Source organism: Scardinius erythrophthalmus (assembly GCF_964197995.2).
Source record: "Scardinius erythrophthalmus genome assembly, chromosome: 5".
NCBI classification, from domain to species: domain Eukaryota; kingdom Metazoa; phylum Chordata; class Actinopteri; order Cypriniformes; family Leuciscidae; genus Scardinius; species Scardinius erythrophthalmus.
Window position 1 is genome coordinate 14,339,149 of NC_138225.1, and position 20,391 is coordinate 14,359,539.

General features: G+C 37.7%; 1 protein-coding gene across 1 annotated transcript; it reads left to right on the forward strand.

Annotated features, from left to right (window-relative positions):
- Window positions 1-3,940: 3,940 nt before the first annotated feature.
- On the forward strand, window positions 3,941-10,963 carry fdx1b (ferredoxin 1b; the record flags this gene model as incomplete). The annotated part of the gene is made up of 4 exons (XM_081364718.1): window positions 3,941-4,074; window positions 8,004-8,131; window positions 9,924-10,053; window positions 10,849-10,963. The coding sequence occupies 4 exons, from the start codon at window positions 3,941-3,943 to the stop codon at window positions 10,961-10,963; spliced, it is 507 nt and encodes a 168-aa protein (XP_081220844.1).
- Between the last annotated feature and the right edge of the window lie 9,428 nt (window positions 10,964-20,391).

Below are 20,391 nucleotides of genomic sequence, written 5' to 3' on the forward strand. Positions count from 1 at the left end.
CGCAAGACGCCAATCGCGGGCAGTGGAACGGGGGAAGAATGAAAGGTCTCGAGGCGCATTTTTCTTAAACTTAATTTAACTTGAGTGCTGCGTTTTGAGAACGCTGTGTCGTGCGCGAGACGCAACCGCAAAGGTTAAACGCGACTAGTGCGTTTACACTGAAAAACAATGGAAAAGTAGCAGAGTGAAATGGAAAAACACGTTCTGTGTGAACAGCAGCCCCTAATGCCGATGAATGCTTTAATCAAGACTATAATCATGAAACAAACAGGCTTGTATAGTTCCAAGAACTCTCAACTTTACTTCTCCATCTCCCTGCAGCCACACCCACAACAACAGAGAAGAGGAAGGCTGCAGATAATATTGGACATATGGCCCAGGCCATTGTTGTTCCTGATGCGTCCAGTAGGGGGAGGCTGTGTAGAGGTACTGGTTCCAACATGGCCATAATCTAGCTAGCCCAGCAGCATGCACACCTTCACTCAATTAATTAACTAAAATTATTCATACCTTTGGTATTTTTATAGTGTTTTTGAGTTGTCTTCTGTAATTAATGAGTTTTATAATGCCGCCATATATTTAATATATGACAAACAATTGAAAGAATAACAACATGTGATATTTCAAGAAATATGTTATTTCATGGCTATTTTATTGACGAATATTAACGAATATTACGCTTATGGTCACTGAATTATGAAAACCATGTGCACTTTCAAAAAGAAGTTTTTTTTCTGAGATTAGGAATATGATTCATTTTGAACAGGCTCAAAAGAGAATCTTTGGCCATATCTATTGATATGCAAATAAGGTTTAGATAACACATGTGTGGGTTGTGGATAGCAAGCAACTAATAGATATAGGATTCAATGAAAGTTCCACGAAAGTTGGTTTTATTTTAATAAAAAAAAAAAAAAAAGTTTTGATTTTTCCAAGGGGTATGAATAATTTTGAGCACAACTGTATATATATATATATATATAAAGTGAACCTCAAGCTCAGTGTATGTTACGAGGGAACCAAATCGGACCAAAGACTAAAAGCAATTGGCATCAGAGCCATCATAAAATTTGCCGTTTTCATGACAATCAACTCGTGACTTGTTTTCCATTGACTGTGAATGATAATATTGTTGTGTAAATATGTCTTCACAACCTCTTTTCTTTGTTTGTATTGTACATTTTTCTTGTACGATCGAACAAAACCTTTTCAATATTTCACTTCTCACAAGTGTGGATGACGAGGCCTGTGTTTATACTTAAAAGGCTTTTGGGTTTGGAGTGGTTATTTGCATCCAGTGAGTTTCGGATGTTTGGGTAAACGGCTGCAGCTCTCAGGGTTCTCAAGCCCATCAAGGACACGGTAGTGGACACTGTTGTCAGCTGAAGGTTAAAATCTTTCCTGTTGGCCTTCAGAAAGCCTCTGGAGCTGAAAACTCGACATGTTTTTGTTAGTATGTCTCCCATAAAGTCTGATTATAAACCACTTTTATCTTCCATATTCTCATTAAAAGGTTTTAGCTGCCTGTGCAATACAATCAAAGATAAGGTTTTTCTTGGAAATCCTGTGGTAGTTTCTAGTACACTTATCTCTCTTTTCCCAGTGTCAAGGTTTTTGCTTTGAAAAGCATTAAATATTATAATTTAAAAACATCAAATTCCAGACAGAGCTGAGAGACTGAGGAAAATTCTTCCTTTTTTTCCCCTTCTTTTAAATTTATATTAAATGAATTAACTAATTAAAATGAAAGGAATACCAAAAAGAAATAAAAGCAGTATTGTCGATGTGCAGAAATGACAAAGAATAATTTCAGGATCTCACATCTTGAGGGTGAGATGGAGGCTGATACGCCAATTAACTAAACACGAATCATTGTAGCTCACTACATCTGTTAAAACTTTATGGAATAAATACCCATGCAAATCATGTTTACCTGCCCTCTGAGTCTTTCTGGTAGAACTGGGAGTTATCTGTTGCTATGATGGATTTCTGTCATTTGGATTGCAGAGAGTTCAATTTGTATGATTAAAAAGTGCCAAGTATTGCATTTTTTTCAGCTTTAAAATTACGCAACCTGGCCATGGAAAAGCTGTTTAAATCTTCCCTTAAAATGCTATTGATCTTTAGTATTAAAATAAAGTGTTTGTTCAAATGTAACTTAGCCTGAAAAAAGTTTTCAGTCAGAAAAATATTTGTGCTTTTTTTGTCTGGGCTGGGCTGGACAATAAAGTGAATTTACTAATCTATTAAACTAAACTTATTATACTAAATTATTTTTTAGAAAATGGACCGTCCTTGATTATGATTGGTTGAGCCGCTTTCGACTTCGAAGCCGTGGTAAATTACAGAGGCGAGGAATGAGGAGTGAGGAGGCTTCAAGAGGAGCGAGGATGCACACAGGTGTATCCTCGCTCATAGCTCCTCTAGAAGCCACCTATGCGGAAGTCTTAGAAACCGCACATCTGTCACATTAATACATTTAATTTATGCAGTTTAAATAAACCATACATCTCACATATTTAAAAAGGGCATCTTGCATTATTAAGAATTTCTTAAATAACCAAACTTCAACAAAATAAAGGCAGATCTGTTGATTGCAGCTGATGACGCTTTGAAGTGACGCTTGAGTGACGCTGCCTTCAATTTTTCCATCCTCATTTTCTTGCAGGCTTTCCTCGCATCGTAGGTGGGGTGGAGCTGAGACGCGAGGAAAGGAAACGAGGATGCACAAATTAGAAATGAGAAGCACCCACTATGTTCCCATAACAGAAGTTCTGAAACATGAAACATAAATTCCATGTGGCGACTCACTACACATAATGACATCTATCTAGATAGATAACGTTGGGTTAAGCCCAGGTTTGCCTTTTGGTTTGAATTTGAAATTTGTAGTGATCGAAACCCGGATGGTTTTTAAATGGCCAGTGCTGATAGAGAGTGTGTGATAGGTGGCTGGTGTAATATGTATGTATATCAGAAACTTAAGGCCACATTTCGATCCAAATCCCTAATCTCTGTTCTTAAGGCCCCAATATATTTAGGGTAAAATTGAAGAACAAATGAGTGTGATATCATTTTCGAACGAAATCTGGAGCACAACTTATGCCGCGTTCCAGGCAACCTGTAACCCGTGTTTTTCCAACTCGTAACTGGGAATACATCGTTCCAGGCAACCTGTAACCCGTGTTTTTCCAACCTTATACCCGTGAAAGTGCACTGGAACGGCAGTAAAACCCGTGACTTCCCACCCGTGAACTCGTACTAGATCGATGTACTCCCAGTTACGAGTTGGAAAAACACGGGTTACAGGTTGCCTGGAACGCGGCATTAAACACATTCAAACGGCCATTGATGCATGACGATGACGTATTTTCTTTGACCTGGATATCTTTCTATTCACTTAATCTATCAAGGTCAGAACCCAGCGTGGGTTGCATTGAAATGTTTGGTATACAAACAGTAAACTAAAAGCTCAAGGGTATATCAGGGCCTTTTGTCTGAACTCTGATCATGATCTAACCTCATCTGATCTCTAGATTAACATCTGAGTCTGCACCCTGACCCAGCATTGCAGGAGACAGTCTTGTTTCTCAATTGAAACACATTCAATGGCAGGTCAAAACTACATTTAAAGTAAATCAATAAAATATGTGTTTGTATTGTACCTGACAAGCGGGTTTATTTTTCATGGCATTAAAGGTCATGAAAAATAAACCCGCTTGTCAGGTACAATACAAACACATATTTTATTGATTTACTTTAAATGTAGTTTTGACCACTCTCTCTTTTTCTCTGTGTGTTTAACCTTGCCCACCTCAGGGTTGGCCTTCTCCATGGAGCTTGCAGCTTTGTCCTTGAAACAAAGAACATCCCAAAACTAGATGCAGAGCCTCCTCATTCATAGACCCACTTGCACACACGCTAAGCACAGCAGAACAGCATGGCCTCTCGTATGTGTGCGCAGTTCTTGGCCCGTTCCAGCTTGGCTCTAGTGTGCCACCCAGGATCCACAAGATCCCATCTGAGATTTCTTCACACAGCTCCCAAACTGTGCAGTGAATCCCAACAAAACGGGTAAGGATTAAATGTACTTTGTTTGTTGTTTCACATAATGCTTTGCGTTCTGTACAGGGAATGCATTCTAATTATATTAAGCCACATAATTAAGTGCTCACAAACATGTGCTTTATCCAAGAGTTTAATTCTATCTGTGCTCTGATGCCTCATTTCCTATTCATATTAAAATGTCCAGCTGGGGATGTCACTTTTTTTTTTAAAGAGAGATTGGAATAACATAAAATGTGCACGTCACTAGCCTAATTGCACACATCCGCAGGATTATTAGCATAAAATGATATGGTTTTATAAGAGTATGTTTTAACATGGAATGATCTAGGCAAATCTAGTGGGCCTAGATCCAAATAAAAATGAAACACTTTCTGATAGAATCTTCTTTCGCCCCTTTGTAATCTTCAGCCACTCTCTTATATGTTCATGGTCATCGCTGCTCTTGTTCTTTGTCCTTTCTAACACATTATACTTCATATTATCACACTCTGATGATACTCTACTTTTTTGATTCAGTCATTCTCTGCTGAATGATAAAAAATGTGAATATCTCTAATAACTCTTAGTATCTTGTTGGTTTGTGTGTGTGTTCAAGTGAACTTGATGTGAGATAAAGGCATTTCTTTCTAATGTGGAAAAAAATATGTTAAAGAACCGTTTTCGTGGAGTTTGTGGAGTCCAAAACAACATTGTATAGACAAAAGAAAAAAGGAAAAAATGGAAACATATCTTTTGTGCTCCAAAGAAAAATGTTTATAGAAAAATTATTATTATTATTATTATTATTGGGTGAACTATGTCACGAACTATGTCGTGAACTATGAACTAAACCTGAAAATAACAACAGTGTAATGAATTTAAAAGGAATTTTAAATCAGCTGATTATATTATTGGCTTTGCGAATATTTTGCCCATAGCATTTCTTTGAAGGATCGTTCATTGCACTCATTATTTGTTTGGCTTCTATGCATTAAAGGATCCTTCGATCGTTGAATTCTGAGCTTTTATGCACTCAAACATTAGAAGCGTTTTTTGCTCGCTTTCTTCGGGATTGTATAGTGAATGTCATAAACACTTTAGTATTTTGTTTTCATTAAGATCCTAAATAAGATGAAAAGGCCCACTCTTATCAACCCACCAGAGTACCACAGGGATCAGAAGTGCTTTTATTCTCCACCTACACCAGATTGCTTGGAATGGCCTCCATTCAAATGGAGTTTCTTATCACGTCAGTGCTCATGACACAAACTCATTCCCCAATCTGCCTCTACATCTGTAATCCAAGGAAAGATCTCTGCATGCCTTGACATATCAGACTGGATTACTACTAATCGCTTTCAGCTCAAGTTCAGTAAGACTGACTTCTTCCTTCCTGCAAAAACCTCTTTTGAGCTCTAAAAGAATTTTATAGTGACACTCAGTAACATTGTGCTGGATATCATCTTGGGCATATTGGACTATAGCATACAATATTAATTTGTATATAAAAATGAGATATGAGGGGCAGAAGTACTCTCCGTTCAATAGGCTGTATTCATCGTATTCATAGTTTGCAGTCACGTGACTGGCACGGAGACCTGGTGGGCAAAATATCCAAAGAACTGCATTACAGGGCTGTCAGTTTTGAAACGTCCTGTGAAATCCGTGCTTGCAAAGTCCGTGCATGAAATCCGTTCTGATTGATCCTCTTGTTCGTTAACCTTGTCAGGGTCTAAATCGGGTTTTTAATTTTAGAAGCATCCTGAAATTTCAATTTTTCTTTCAAGACATGCATACCTATTATGCCATGTACACACTACACGATTTTAGCCCGGATTTTTTACTCACCATCGCTGTCAAATGGCTGAAATTGGAGGCAAATCGGTGCTCCTTCACGTGAGTGACAATCGCTTAGTGTGTATGATCAAAGACGTGATTTGAGAGAAGCGTTGATGCATTGCCAAGGCCTGTGAAAATATTTAGCATGTTAAATGTCTGGACCTGTCTGCGACAGGTGTGAAATGTGTTACAACTGAAATTACACTGGCGACGAACTACAGTCAATGAGAGCAGGGGGGCAGAAGTCATAGACCTGGAACAAAAAAATCAGCAAGCATGGTTTCTGTAAGCAACCATTCTCTCCATCATATTCTTCTTTTTTCCATTTTTTTGTTGCTGTTATCAACGCACCGACAACTTGGATCACAAGCATGTTGAGTGCATCATTTTAACAAGAAGAAATCCAGGTCTCACACAAGAACTCCTGTCTCATGCATGATCTTATGTTATTTCCTGCATCAATTCAAGTTGTGAAAGGGAGTTTGTAGACCAGACTGAGTTGTCTGTGATTCTTCCTATTGAAATGTTGTGTAAAATGTGACCCCTGTCGCCGATCCGTTGTGTAATGTGCACACAACAGCAACTAAATGGTACCCCAGACAGTCATGTCGTGTGAGAAGATCAGCGATCCGCCAACTTTGGAAATTGTGTACCCGACATTACTCACACCACTACTTCCACGTTATACCCTTTTTCCTCATACATACGTAAATATTTTTAAAGGCCCCAGTAACTTGCAAAAACCTCAACTAATTAGTCCTGCCAAGTGTGATCAGGAAAGTATGGACCAAAGCAAAAGTACAAAGCTGTCAAACTTTGCAGGGTGTGCCATTCACGAATGGATGGTAACAAAATGTGTTCAGAGTCTCCTGTGTATAGTGCATGAGTCATCGATGAAAAGTCTGGAACAGGAATAGTCACATTAAAATTTGACATGGCATGTGTCATATGCTTCATAGAACTACATAATGGAAATTAAATTGAGTGCTTTTCAAAAAACATATATTCCCAAAGCAAGTTAAATAAGAATTGTGTTTTATAAATTACTGAAAGATTAGTTTGTCTTTTTAAAATAAACTCTACAGAGACTGAAATTTTGCCAGTCAGATTTTTGCAGAGTTGGACTAACATGGATAATGTGATTTGTAGCTCTGCATGGTCCAGCATGTATACACATAAATCGACCTCGCCATTGTGCGCCTGAGGTGACGTACTTGATGATTTAAATATTCAGTTACACAGTGTAATTTATACAGACAAATGAAGAATGTGGCTCGATTACGCAAAAACCCATTGTAGCTCAATTATGACTGCTCATTTAAACACAATGACAAGGAAAAATGCTCTAGTCAGCATCATTTCATTCATCTTCTACTTGTAATAAGCCCACTAAACTTTGAACTGTAGCCTTTTTTTCCAGGCCATTGCTATCCAAATGCACTGTTTAAAGACTGTAAAAGACCAGAATATCATGTTTACAGTCATGTTTACCTTGTTTTCTGACAAACATCTCTTTAAAGTGTTTTTTTGTGTGTATGTGTCAGTGCCGATAGCCTCTTGGGCAGCGCTCCGACGTATAGCACAACTGCGCATCCAGCGACCCGAGTTAGATTCCCGGCTCAAGGTCCCATTCCCCTCTCTCCACCCTGTGCTGTCCTGTCTGATCTCTACATTGTCCTATCTAATAAAGCCATAAAAACTCTAAAAAGTTTAGAAAAATTAAGTAGGGTTTTTTTTTTCATCTGGAATCTCAAAATAAAGGTGTCTGTCTGTTCTGTGTTTCTTTAAATATATAATTGTCTGTGATTTACAGGCATTTCATTAATGTCTGAGCCATTATAGGGTCTCTCCCTTGCAAATGAATGACAAAGAGATTGCGAACACATCCAGCAATTAAGACTAATCAACATCCTTGTGTAATCAAGAGTTGAATTAGTGCAGATCACTGCAGATTCACCCTCTTTAAAACTCTCACTCAAAAAAATATCCCTACTACACTACCTGACTTATCAACTCAACCCATTGCTTGCAATTCTATTTTTACTTCTTACTAAGAAGGCTTTACCAGGATCAGTTCAATGAAATGAGTTTGTGTGTATCTGTGTGCTTGTTCTCAGTTCCTCTGACTCTAAAGTGCTGGTGCACTTTGTAAATCAGTCGGGGGTGAAGAGCAGCGTTTTTGTCACAGAGGGAGAGAGTCTTCTAGATGTTGTCATCAAGAAGAATCTTGACATCAGCGGCTTTGGTAATGACATTTTTTTGTGTTATTTCGGCTCCTTGTGATCATTCTAAGTCCCATGTGTTTTAAGTGGTGTGTGTGTGTGTTATGGAACTTTTGATCCATAACTATGTCCACACTACTTGTTTTAAAGGGATAGTTCACCTAAAAATTTAAATTAGCTCATGATTTACTCACACTCAAGTCATCCTAGGTGTATATGACATTCTTCTTTAAGACAATTACCATCAGAGTTATATTAAAAAATGTCCTGGCTCTTCCAAGCTTTATAATGGCAGTGAATTGCTGTTTCTGTTTTGAAGTCCATAAAAGTGCACCTATCCATCATAAAAGTGCTCCACACGGCTCCGGGGGGTCAATAAAGGCCTTCTGAAGCAAAGTGATGCGTTTGTGTAAGAAAAATATTCATATTTAACACGTTACAATGTAAAATCTAGCTTCCAGCCAAACGGCCATACGCAGTCTACTTGCGCCTAATGCGCAACTTACACAACTCATGACGTCAGAAGTAGCGTAGTGCGTCATGACATAGTGTAATTATCTGCAGTACGTCACATTATCGCATAAGTTGCGTTTTACACTTAAGTGGAATCCGTATGTTCGTTTGGCCAAAAGCTAGATATTTTACTTTATAAAGTTTGAAATATGGATATTTTTCTTACACAAATGCATCACTTTGCTTCAGAAGGCCTTTATTGACCCCCCGGAGCCGTGTGGAGCACTTTTATGATGGATAGATTCACTTTTATGGACTTCAAAACAGAAACAGCAACTCACTGCCATTATAAAGCTTGGAAGAGCCAGGACATTTTTTAATATAACTCCGATTGTATTTGTCTGAAAGAAGAATGTCATATACACCTAGGATGACTTGAGGGTGAGTAAATCATGGGCTAATCTTTATTTTTGGGTAAACTATCCCTTTAATTTTTATCTGTTCTAACCCATTTTGCTATACAGTATGGCTTGTTTATGACCAAATAATTTTTACTTAAAGTCAGCATAAAGTTGGGATCATCTTTCATAAAGTCTTTTCTTCTCTATTATAACATATAATCAAGTGAAACAGCCTCTCAAACGAGAAAAAAATGTAGGGGGGGACTTGATTTCCATTTAGTTCCATCAACAATTGATTGGATCTAGAGGTTTGCATATTTTTTTTAGTCCCCCTCCAGGAAGATTCTGTCTCACTCCTGCTACATAGAAGTTATATTTCTAGATGTTCTTGCCCACAACTGTTTTATCCAATTCCCGCCTGCAAAATCCTGCAGGTAGAAATCTGTGGATTTCTCAGTCCCATTCCAGTGAGATTCTCTCCTGCTCTAGTGTTATAGTCAATTATTTTTCATTTTTTTCAATTTTCACACACAATGCTTCAGACCTCACCTTGTTGCATTTGTCACAGCAGGCAAGAGCAAGGTGCTTTGATGCATACAACCGAAAAACATGGAGAATATCAAACCCTGCTCCTGTAAATCATTAATTTATGTTATGTTGTGAGGGTTGTAGGATATGTTAATTCAAAGATTACCAGGGCACATGAACAAAAAAAATAAAATAATATGATGTAGGCCTAAATGGATAAGTAATTTATAATAAATACTGCAGTTTTACATAAACAATAAAAATGTCCCTGATGCAAATGTGAAAATATATAAAAAGCACTGTTTATAAATTATGTTTACAGAACTACAAATTAAGGCCCTATTTATTTATACTTTGACAGTTCTTAGCATTCTTAGCTAATAAATAAAATGATAAAACTGTGTGTGTGTGTGTGTGTGTGTGTGTGTGTTAGGAGCGTGCGAGGGCACTCTGGCCTGTTCCACCTGTCACCTGATATTTGAGGAGAGCGTGTATGACAAACTGCAGCCAATAGTGGATGAAGAGACTGACATGCTGGATTTGGCATACGGACTCACCAAGACGTAAGACACTTCGATCTAAACAGTCAGAGTGTCTGATTGAGTCAGTAACGCTTTAAGTGAGTTAGAATGATGGAAGAGGATTTGTCTATTTTAAGATAAGAAAAAGAGCACTGCAAGATATTAACAATGCACTACAATGTTTTCGAAAATGTAGAAAGAATATGGCTGATTCAAATAATCCAATTATATTATGTTGGGTATTGACCTGCTCAAGAACACTGAAACGTGTTGCTATGGTTGTCTAATTCAAATGCATCCTATAGTTTAATCAACATTATTCACAACATAAACATAAAATGACAACTTATTTTTGCACAGACAGTGAAGAAAATGCTTGAGCAAAGCTATGTGCTATTCTGAATGCATGCACTTTTGATGTAACAATGTTATGCAATATCCTAAATGTTCTCTAAAATACAAATGAATATCATACTCCTAAACAGTAACAATACAACAAATTATATTATTACAGGGGTCTCAGGTTTCACAAGGACAGTTTTCACATGTTGCTTTTTTAATGTTGATGAATCTTTATTTAAAATGAAAGTGTGTGTGTGTATAATAATCATATTTTTTAGACAATTTGGGTACAGTTTGACACCATTTTGCACATTATCATTATCTAAAATGTATTATCAATATCTAAAATGTTACTTTTATCAACTAAAATTATTCATAATTATTATAATTTATAAGGTAAACTTTTACTTAAACAAAAACTATACTGTAAAAAAAACGTTCTTTGTCCGTTCACTATGCTAATAATTTTGTATCGCTGTTCTGTCATTGGCTCAGATCTCGTTTGGGGTGTCAGGTGACTGTGGAGCACTGGATGGATGGAATGACTGTTCGCGTTCCGCATGAAATCAATGATCAACGAGGAAAACAAGAGGCAGTGAGCCGCAAATGATACACAAGCACTCACACGTAAATTCACATGTTAACTTAACACTTAATATACAGTCAGATCTGTCTAAAACTGATTTTGCATTGTTCTGTTTTAATGGCGTACGAACATTGTACTTTACACTTCCACAAAATAATAAAATGAGTGTGACCAACCAGTATGCCCCTGGAAATCACCCAAATTAATCTTAACACAAGAACGAACAGGATGAATATTTCTAGCCTTGAGTAATGATGTGATTTTGAAGCTTACTGGAAATTTTAAAATGTATTACAATATTCGCATATGTTCATCGTTAGATGTACTGCATATGTGTAACAGAGAACTTTCTCACTGAACAGAGAGTGTTTGTCACGCATATGAGCTGTGTCAGAGACAGAGCCCTGTGCCCGAACATTGCTGCCTTTGGATAATACTTAATGTAATCATGATTTTTTTTAATGGCTAGTATGGTGAAGATTCAGAGAGAAATTATACGTGCATGTCGAGCAGAGCAGACATTCAATGGCTTGATCTAACCTGCATGTATAAGCAGTTTAAAACTACACATGGATCAGTGTGAATGTGTGAGTCACACTGGAAGTCAATACTGTTTCCTCATTTCTTTTTATTGCATAAAACATTACATAAATTCTGCTTAAAGCTTCGGGCTAGTAAGCCAAAGGTTCTACATCCAGGTGGTGACCTTAAGACCCATGCTTAACCATAGACTGCTCTAGGAGCACTACATGCCTCGGATTGTAAGAAAACAATGCTTTTTAATTGTAAATTTTCATTTGTATTGAAATATTTCTCAGACATTCTGTTTATCCTTGCATACTTTTCCCCCACCACTACAAACTTCGCAGTTAATTTAGCTCAAACTGTTTGGCATACTCTAAAAAATGCTGGGTTGTTTTAACCCAATGTTGGGTCAAATATGGACTAACCCAACGTTGGGTTAAAAATGCAATTTAAAAATAGACAAACCCAGCCGTTGGATTACATTTTTAATGTAACCAATGCAATTTGTCCTATAGCATTTTTTAACCCAACGTTGGATTAGTCCATATTTGACCCAACATTGGGTTAAAACAACCCAGCATTTTTTAGAGTGTACAGACTCCATTCGTTAATAGTTTCCATCTTAGGTGTACTATATATTTTGGTTTTGTATAACTTTATACTTTTAAATGTATCGCCAGAGTGTCATTGTCTGAGTTCAACGTTCAGAACAGAAGAATTGGCTTCCTTTCAATTCATGACTTAGAATTTGAATTGAATTAGCCACACCCAACAGGAAGCTGAATTGGAATGACAGGAAGTGGAATTTACTAAATTGCTAAGAAATTCAACACAGTAGTACAGTTAATTCACCATGGGAAATATATATATTTTTATTGCATACAGACTTTCCTTTACACTTTGTAAATTATACTTAAAATTAATGTAAAAATAATCCAACATCCTAAAATTTTTGCTACCTTAATTCAAAATAAATTCAAATTCAGCATTTGAATTGAAAGTTGGCATTCTCTGTTCAATTCGTAATGCACAGTTGACAGAAAACAAGAATTCAACAAACCATTCTTATGCATCCTCGCAAGCACCAGTATTCCTTTCAGGAAAAGCAAATTTCTTACGAACCTGACAAAATTTCATGTCTAAAAGGAGAAATTATTATTTCATGTTCTTCCCAAACAACCACTGTACACAGAATTGAGATTCTAAAGGTAAAAAAACATTAGATTTAATTAACAGAAATACAGATAGCACACTCCCAAACACATTACACCACATACTAACAATGACACATACACATTTCACAACCTTTTTTTTTTTTCAGCGAAGGAATTGTGCACTCCAACTGTCATCAGCAGCTGTCAGTGTCCTCAGAACACTGAACGCTGGGTATCTGAATTATGTTGAGAGTGTACGACTTATTACATAATGATCCCTGATGCAGACAGCACTACATTAATGGAACTTTTCTCGTCTTTGTTTTTCAATCTATGCATCTAATCTACCCGCTCAACCACCCAGAAAGATTGCAGCGATACAGAGCTAATGGACAAAAATGCACATTATAAATGAATAAATTGTTATGTGGAAAGCACTTCCTGTGGTCCTGCTTATTTGATTTTTGTTCTTTTCCTTAGACATTTTGCATGACCATAAGTAGCTAAACTTACACATGTACTGCAAACACGGTTGAACATGAGAGTGTAACAGGATCGCTTAGGTCAAACGTGGTGTCGCAGAGCTCTGGAGACTCGTGCCCCCTCTCTTGGGGTATTTGACAAACTGACACCCCCTTAAATCGAGTGTCAACCACAGTCTGTCAAATACTCTAAGAGAAGAGTCTAGATCAGAGAGAGGCCGGTAGATGAGTGGATAGACCTGGAGAGATGAGAAAAAAACTATTTTAAAGCATGTTTAAAACAGGAAGATCTGTCCTTTGCGCCTCTCACTCCTCCCTCTTTTCCTCCACCCGTTCGTCAGATGCACTCAAACAAACTAAATAATCAATGATTCTTGATTTCTTAGAAAGCTTTTTCAGAATCAACACAAAAGAGAGTCCTTGAGTGGAGAACAGCATCCGGCTCGAAATATCAGGTATAATTATCAGTGAAATTATTAAAAAAGGATAGAAAAAAGAACCAAATCCTATGAAAGGAAAGTTAAGCAAATTAAAAATTTTGGATTATTTAATAGAGATGTTTCTTCCCCCACCATGCATCTCTCTGTTTCTCTCTACTTCTCTTCCATTTTTAATTCTACTTTCTTGTTTTATCTTTCTAGCCTGGATGAGAAGATGTTCAAACCTTTCTTGCTTCTGCAGTGGTTGGATCTGCATGGCTCCTCGCGTTGGCCCGGTGTCGCTTCCACGGGGACGTGTGCTCTCCGTGGCACACATGTGTCATGCGCCGATGAGTGTTTGTGTGAAGCGGACAGCATGTGTGTGATCACTAATAAGCCACCAGCATGAGGAGGAAGTAAAAGGGGGAAGATAACACGAAGGGTTTAGAGCAGGAAATATCTGGAGGTTAAGAGACAAAACTGTGTGTGTTAAAGTAGTTGTGAAATGTTAAAAAAAAGTTCTGAGTTTGCAATACCAGCCACAAACTCTCCCGCCAAATTACTCCACAAACTGTAGTCCTGTGTGTGTTGCATTGTGTTGTATTATCAGTACCTTTTACATTTAATTTCCTAAAACACAACACAGTGCAATGCGTAATTCAAAAATGGGTGAAACATCTGTGAAAAAACAATACAGAAAATTCATATTAACCTCTTAACACTGTATATTGTGCTGTATTTTTAAAGACTTGTCATACATTGTGCACAATCTTCAGATGTGCCTAATAGAATGGGAATAGGACTCAATTTGGACTCCAAGGCAAGCTGCCAAAAAAGTGTCCATGATTGAGATCCATTCTCGAGTGTGTGTGTGTGTGTGTGCAGTGTGGCATCTTTCATTAACATTAACGCGAGCATTGTTTGACCCAAGACACAAGCACATGCTCATTCGTTGGATGAGGAAAGTCAAGTCAAGTCACCTTCATTTATATAGCGCTTTTAACAACGTAGACTGTTTAGCAGCTTTACAGTGATAATAGGAAATTGATAACAGAGATTGTTTTGGCTTTACAGCAGCTCTTGAATAAAGTTATTGTCCAGCTAAAGTTAGTTTTGTTATGTGCAAATGTGCATGCTAGGTAAAAGAGATGTGTTTTTAAAGAGAGTCTGTCTGCTTCCCGGACAATGTTAGGAAGACTGTTCCAAAGTTTTGCTGCTAAATAGGAAAAGGATCTACCACCAGTAGTCGATTTTGATATTCTCTCCTATAGCAATGAATGAATAAAATTTTTCCTCAAGGAAACTGCAGTGCACTGCCTGATGCGATACTGTAGTAGACGGTTGCATAGTTATAATTTTCTCCCTGATATTATCAGTCTTGTTAGTAAAGAAGTTCATAAAGTCATTACTGCTGTGCTGCTTGGAAACGTCTGGGGTTGAAGATTTATTTTTCGTTTATTTAGCCACTGTTTCAAATAAATACCTAGGGTTTTGTTTATTTTCTTCTAATAGGGTTGAAACATAAGCAAATCTAGCAGCTTTTAGGGGCTCTCTGTACGTAATCATGCTCTCTTTCCATGAAATGCAAAAAAACTAGTTTTGTTTTCTTCCAGTTGCGCTCCATTTTTCTGCAGGCTGCTGGTAACTAATGCATGTTATAGCTCATTCCAGTAATTCTGGTCAGTTGAATAGTGGTAACTAATGCATGTTGCTCACTCCAGGAATTAGTCAGATGAATAAACGCAGATGCCATTAAAATCTTAAAGCACCTGCAGAACACAATGATGTGATAATGCTCCTGTGGAGTGTAGACAGCCTGGTCTGAGCTTCTAATGGCATTAACACTGCACTCTTTGAAAATGGTTGAATGCTTTGATGACTTTAAAACCCTTAATAGCACAAGTACAAAATCTAAACATGCTTTCCCCTTTGCTGATTCATGGAAATGTTCTCCTCACTAATAATAATAAAAAAATATAATAATAAAAAAAAAAACACTCAAATTCAATCCAACAGATTTGTTCTAATCACTATGTGGACTGCAGTGGGCAAAAAAAGGAAAAGCTACATTTGAGTTGTGGTGTAGCAAAGTCTTCAGGCCCTCCTGCTGGTTGGAAGTGATGGATTACAGTTAAATTGTGAATTTCGTGAAATTGTGAACCGTTTTGAGAAGTGAGGAACTCATTCATTGCTTGTTTGATTAAAAACTGCCACCCTTCAGCAGCCTTTTAAACCATTTGAGCATACGGGGGGAAAGTTTGAAGTTCATTTCCGTAGTGCTGCAACTGAGTGGAGTCCACTTGCAACGGTCGAGCTCTTCACGGACTGCTTTTGTGGTTGATTGGTGTTTTTGTGCTCAGCTGTCATGTGGTAATGTGTGAATTTCTGGTGGGGGATGTTGGATCCTCTGGTCTACTGAGTTTTCACACTCTTTCTCCTCGTGTCTCCACACTGCTGACGATCACTAATGTGTGATGGAGCTCAGCTCCAACCCTAGACCTTGTCATCAGGCAGACGACCTAGTCAGGCACGAAAATCCAGTGATACCGAAAGATCTTGAAATTTTATAAGCCATAAAATCCAGGAATCAGTATTTGAATTATGTAATTTGAATTTAAGAAGATTTGCTAAATTAATTCAGAAACAATTCAAATGGAATCTGGGCTGTGTTTCCCAAAAGCATTAATAATCTATTGGCACCAGTGGTCTCTGTGATCTACTTAGGCTTACGATGCTTGTGGGAAAAGCAGCCCTTGACCAATTCACACAATTAAATGAATCAGTAGCCTATTACAATATTTTTTTTTCACCATAAATAATAGTATTGCTTTTTTATTGTGCAAAGACATTCACGTTTTTAATATTGAAGATCTGATTTCTGGACAGCTGTTTATATGCAAGGAGAGAAAGTATGGCTGATGATGAATCTTTTGCCTTATTAAGAATGATTGAATCATTAGAGAGATTGAGGAAGATTAGGAAGATTCAGAATAATGCAAAAAGGTCAAGTGTGCTAATTCAGTATAATCAAGCTTGAGTGTTTGGCTAACCCAGATGCTTTATGCCAGCCGTGCCTTACAGCCGCTTTTGCTCAAGGTTAATGAGCATTACTGTAATATGCTTTAATGAAAATATAATTGATCAATGCATATGCATGGTAGAGAACAGACACACTGGTCAAAGTTGGCACATATCCTTTTTGTGTTTTGGCTAGTTAGCAAGCTAAACAAACTGTTAATTGCTACAGACATAAGCTAAATATCTTATCAGTTTTGTGTCCTGGGACTGAAATTAACACCTGCCAACCTGACAAATGTGGGTGAAAATCAACTGGGGCGGGTAACAATATCAACTTACTAGCCTATTTGGCAGGATATGATTATGTTCGACATGGCTATTTTTACATGGCTATGTTAGAACGGATGTCAGTTAAGGAGATTCGTCAGTAAGCTGAGTTCAGTACTCAGGAAAAGAAAGGAAACAGCTGATCATTTTATGAATTGAGAGCCGGTATACTCATCCTCAGAGTGCTTACCATTAACCATTTACTTTGTAGTAAGTTATATTTGGAGTTTACAATGGAATAAATTCTGTTTTAAAAGAGAAGCCACAGAATTTTGCAACAAGTGGTGTTCACTTTATGGCTCATTTATTTCTATGATATCCGTAAACAATAATTGAAAGCAATTCAGTTATTTAAAATGTAACATGTACAGTATGTTCTGTGTTTCCCCCTTCATTGTGTTTCTGGTTCAGTCCCTGTGACCTAGTTTTCCCCAGTCAGTGTAATTAGTAATTTCATTCACCTGTGTCCAGTTAATTACCTGATTAAGTTCCTTGTGTGCCCTTGCATTTATAGCCTGTGTTCTCCCTCATTCTTCGTCCGTTCTCATCTATGTTATAGCGTGTTATGTGTCCTGAGTTTTTGTCATTAAAAGATCCTGTTTCCTGTTCCTCCTCGTCTTTGTGTGCTTGCTACTACGTTACGTGACACATAATCAGATTTTATAATAAATATATCTAAATCTGTTTTATATATTTTATTTTGGTTTGGTATAATCCCAACATGGATTATACAGCGTGCTTGTTTTGCTCATGTTTTACTTTAGGAATGTTGAGCAAATATATTTTTTAACAGTAGTAAGTCTACCAATCTAGTTGCTGAAGCCACTGTCTCGTATTGATGAGGTGGTCCTATAAGGTCCTGTGTTGTACAGCCAACTCATTTGGCACAAAAGCGGATCCACCAATTATTTTGTTCCTGTTTACATGAATGTATGTGACAGCTCTGGCTACTGTGGACATAAAAATCAAGCAATAGTTGCTCAGGGTCACTTGCAATTGATGAGACTACAAAGGATGGTAATTATGATAATGCAGTACTGGGAAGAAGCGTGTTATTGAGGACATGCATGTAATTCAGAAGTGTGTGCCAGAAGGATGAAGACAATCATGATAATGCACAGTACATTCATATTGTGAATGTGAAGGGGGGGTGAATTACTGTTTCATGCATACTGAGTTTTTTACACTGTTAAAGAGTTGGATTCCCATGCTAAACATGGTCAAAGTTTCAAAAGTTAAGTTGTGCGTTTGAAGGAGTATTTTTGTTCCAAAAATTGTCCTTCCGGTTTGTCACAAGTTTCGGAAAGTTTTTTTCGAGTATGGCTCTGTCTGACGTAAGAGAGGGCGGAATTTCCTTATATGGGTCCTAAGGGCACTTCTCCGGTAAGATCGCGGGCGCGCGCGCACTCATAAAACAGAGCAAGAGAGTGAAAGCAGTTCGCCATCAAAGCGCCCTGCCCGGCTTTTGGGAAGTCAGTGTCACCAAAGAAGTGTGTTTTTGGTTGCCAGGGCAAGACAACCCTGCACAGATTCCCAAAGAACCCAGCGTTAAGGCACCCGTGGATGGAGTTTGTTTTCCTGAGCATAAACGGAGTTGTGCAAGACTGTTGTTCCCTGCATTTCGACGATGATTGTTTTATAAACAAAGCCCAGATCGTCTAATGCTTAAGGATCGAGCAGTCACAATGATAAAGGTTCGCGGTCGTGCGTTGGAACGGTGAGTAAAACTGTTGAACAAATGTCTCTGTGTGTTGTTAGCTCGGCGCGTTAGCACAGCTAAGCTTCGCCCACACGGCCCGCCCCCAGCCGCTCGTTTTTTTTCCGGAAAGACTCGGTACAGCCAATCTTTCAATTAAAAATATAATAAAACAAAAGACTTTTTGGAGATATGAAGGATGCAATATTACTCTATAGGTACTCAAGATTAACAGGAGATTGAGTGAAAATGAGCATTTCACCCCCCCTTTAAGAGCACAAAAACCAACCGCTAAGAAAAGCAGCAGAAGGAGAAACAACCATGCAAACGTGTGCAGCGTGACTCATATATTTTATGTCTATGGAGATGGATCAAAATATGTATGGAATATGTATCTTTTTTTTCTGTTCCTCATTAAGCCTGTGTTCAGTGATCTCTGACTCAGAATCATGGCCGCTCAGCAGCCTCCACCCTCCACACTGCGGCTGACAGCAGCAACGTTTCAGGCCTGATTCTCACAGAGTGTGTTTGAGAAAGAACAAGAGAGAGAGAAACTTCAGTTACACCTTCACAACTCTAAAGAAAAAGATGCTTCCTTCGAAGAGACACCTCTTTTTTGGTTTTTCTGCTTGTCATGCAGTTTGCTGCAGTAGCCAAAATAGCAGAACAAGGCATTAGAAAAAGAGAAAGGAGTTATTTTAAGGTACATTTTTATTCAGATGCTCGGTATCAAGGTATTTGACTTGTGCTGTGCTCTGCTGGTTTTGGTCCTAGTTTGGATCAAATCTTCACTGCAGCTTTTCAGTGTGACTAGATGCAGATATAGATCAGCAAAGTGTCTTAACCACACCAGTCATGATGACTCACATGCACTCATATCACACTCTCACACGTACACAGACTTATAGATGTTCTCGTCTGCTTTTATCAAAGCATCAAATATAAAAAGAAACATCTTTTCTGAATTTATTCATGATGTCTCTTTTACTAGCTTTTGTGAATATCTGTTTTAAGTATTGTCTGTGTCTAGGATGGTCATGTTTGTGCATTAATGTGTACAACTTATGCCGTAAGTGACTGTGTGTTTATGGGCATGTTTTTAGATGATATTTAAACACTTCACTAAAGTTCTGATTGCTTGTTAACCCTTGATTATAAAGTCCTGTGGAGGAAATCGTAGGGTTATCTTCTTCATTGTAAGGTTGTGTGTGCATATGTTTGTGTATGAGTGTGTACATGTGGCCGTGTGCGGGGTGGGTGAGTTTTCAATATCTCTGTAAATAATCAGATGTGTGTGCAATCACCATTTCAACACTCAACCGGTTAAAGTTGTGGCCCATCTCTTAAAGGGGAAGTTCTGATATTCAGTTTGTCTTAAAGGAGAAGTTGACTTTGTTTCTTCAACATGCGCCTTAAGCAAGTGTTTTCATCAGCCTCTTCTGCATGACTTTATTAGTACAAAGTTGTGCTTTATAATACTGCAAGGAAGGTAAAAAGAGGAATGAATTTGAATCTAAATTTGAACTTTTTGCAAGTTGAGTGCTTCTGACTCTGTATTGGATCAGGTGAAAGAGTTTTTAACTTTAGCTCTGGTAATTCTTCCAGCTGTGTACCAAGCCCTTGCACACTTACAAAGACTGTGTACCAAGCCCTTGCGCTTTACAAAGATGCCTACACACAAACACACACACACACACACACACACACACACGTGCGCAAACAAACACACACAACACTCATGCACTGAAAACAAATCCTGATAATTTAAAATTATTTGTATTTTTATATATATATATATATATATATATATATATATATATATATATATATA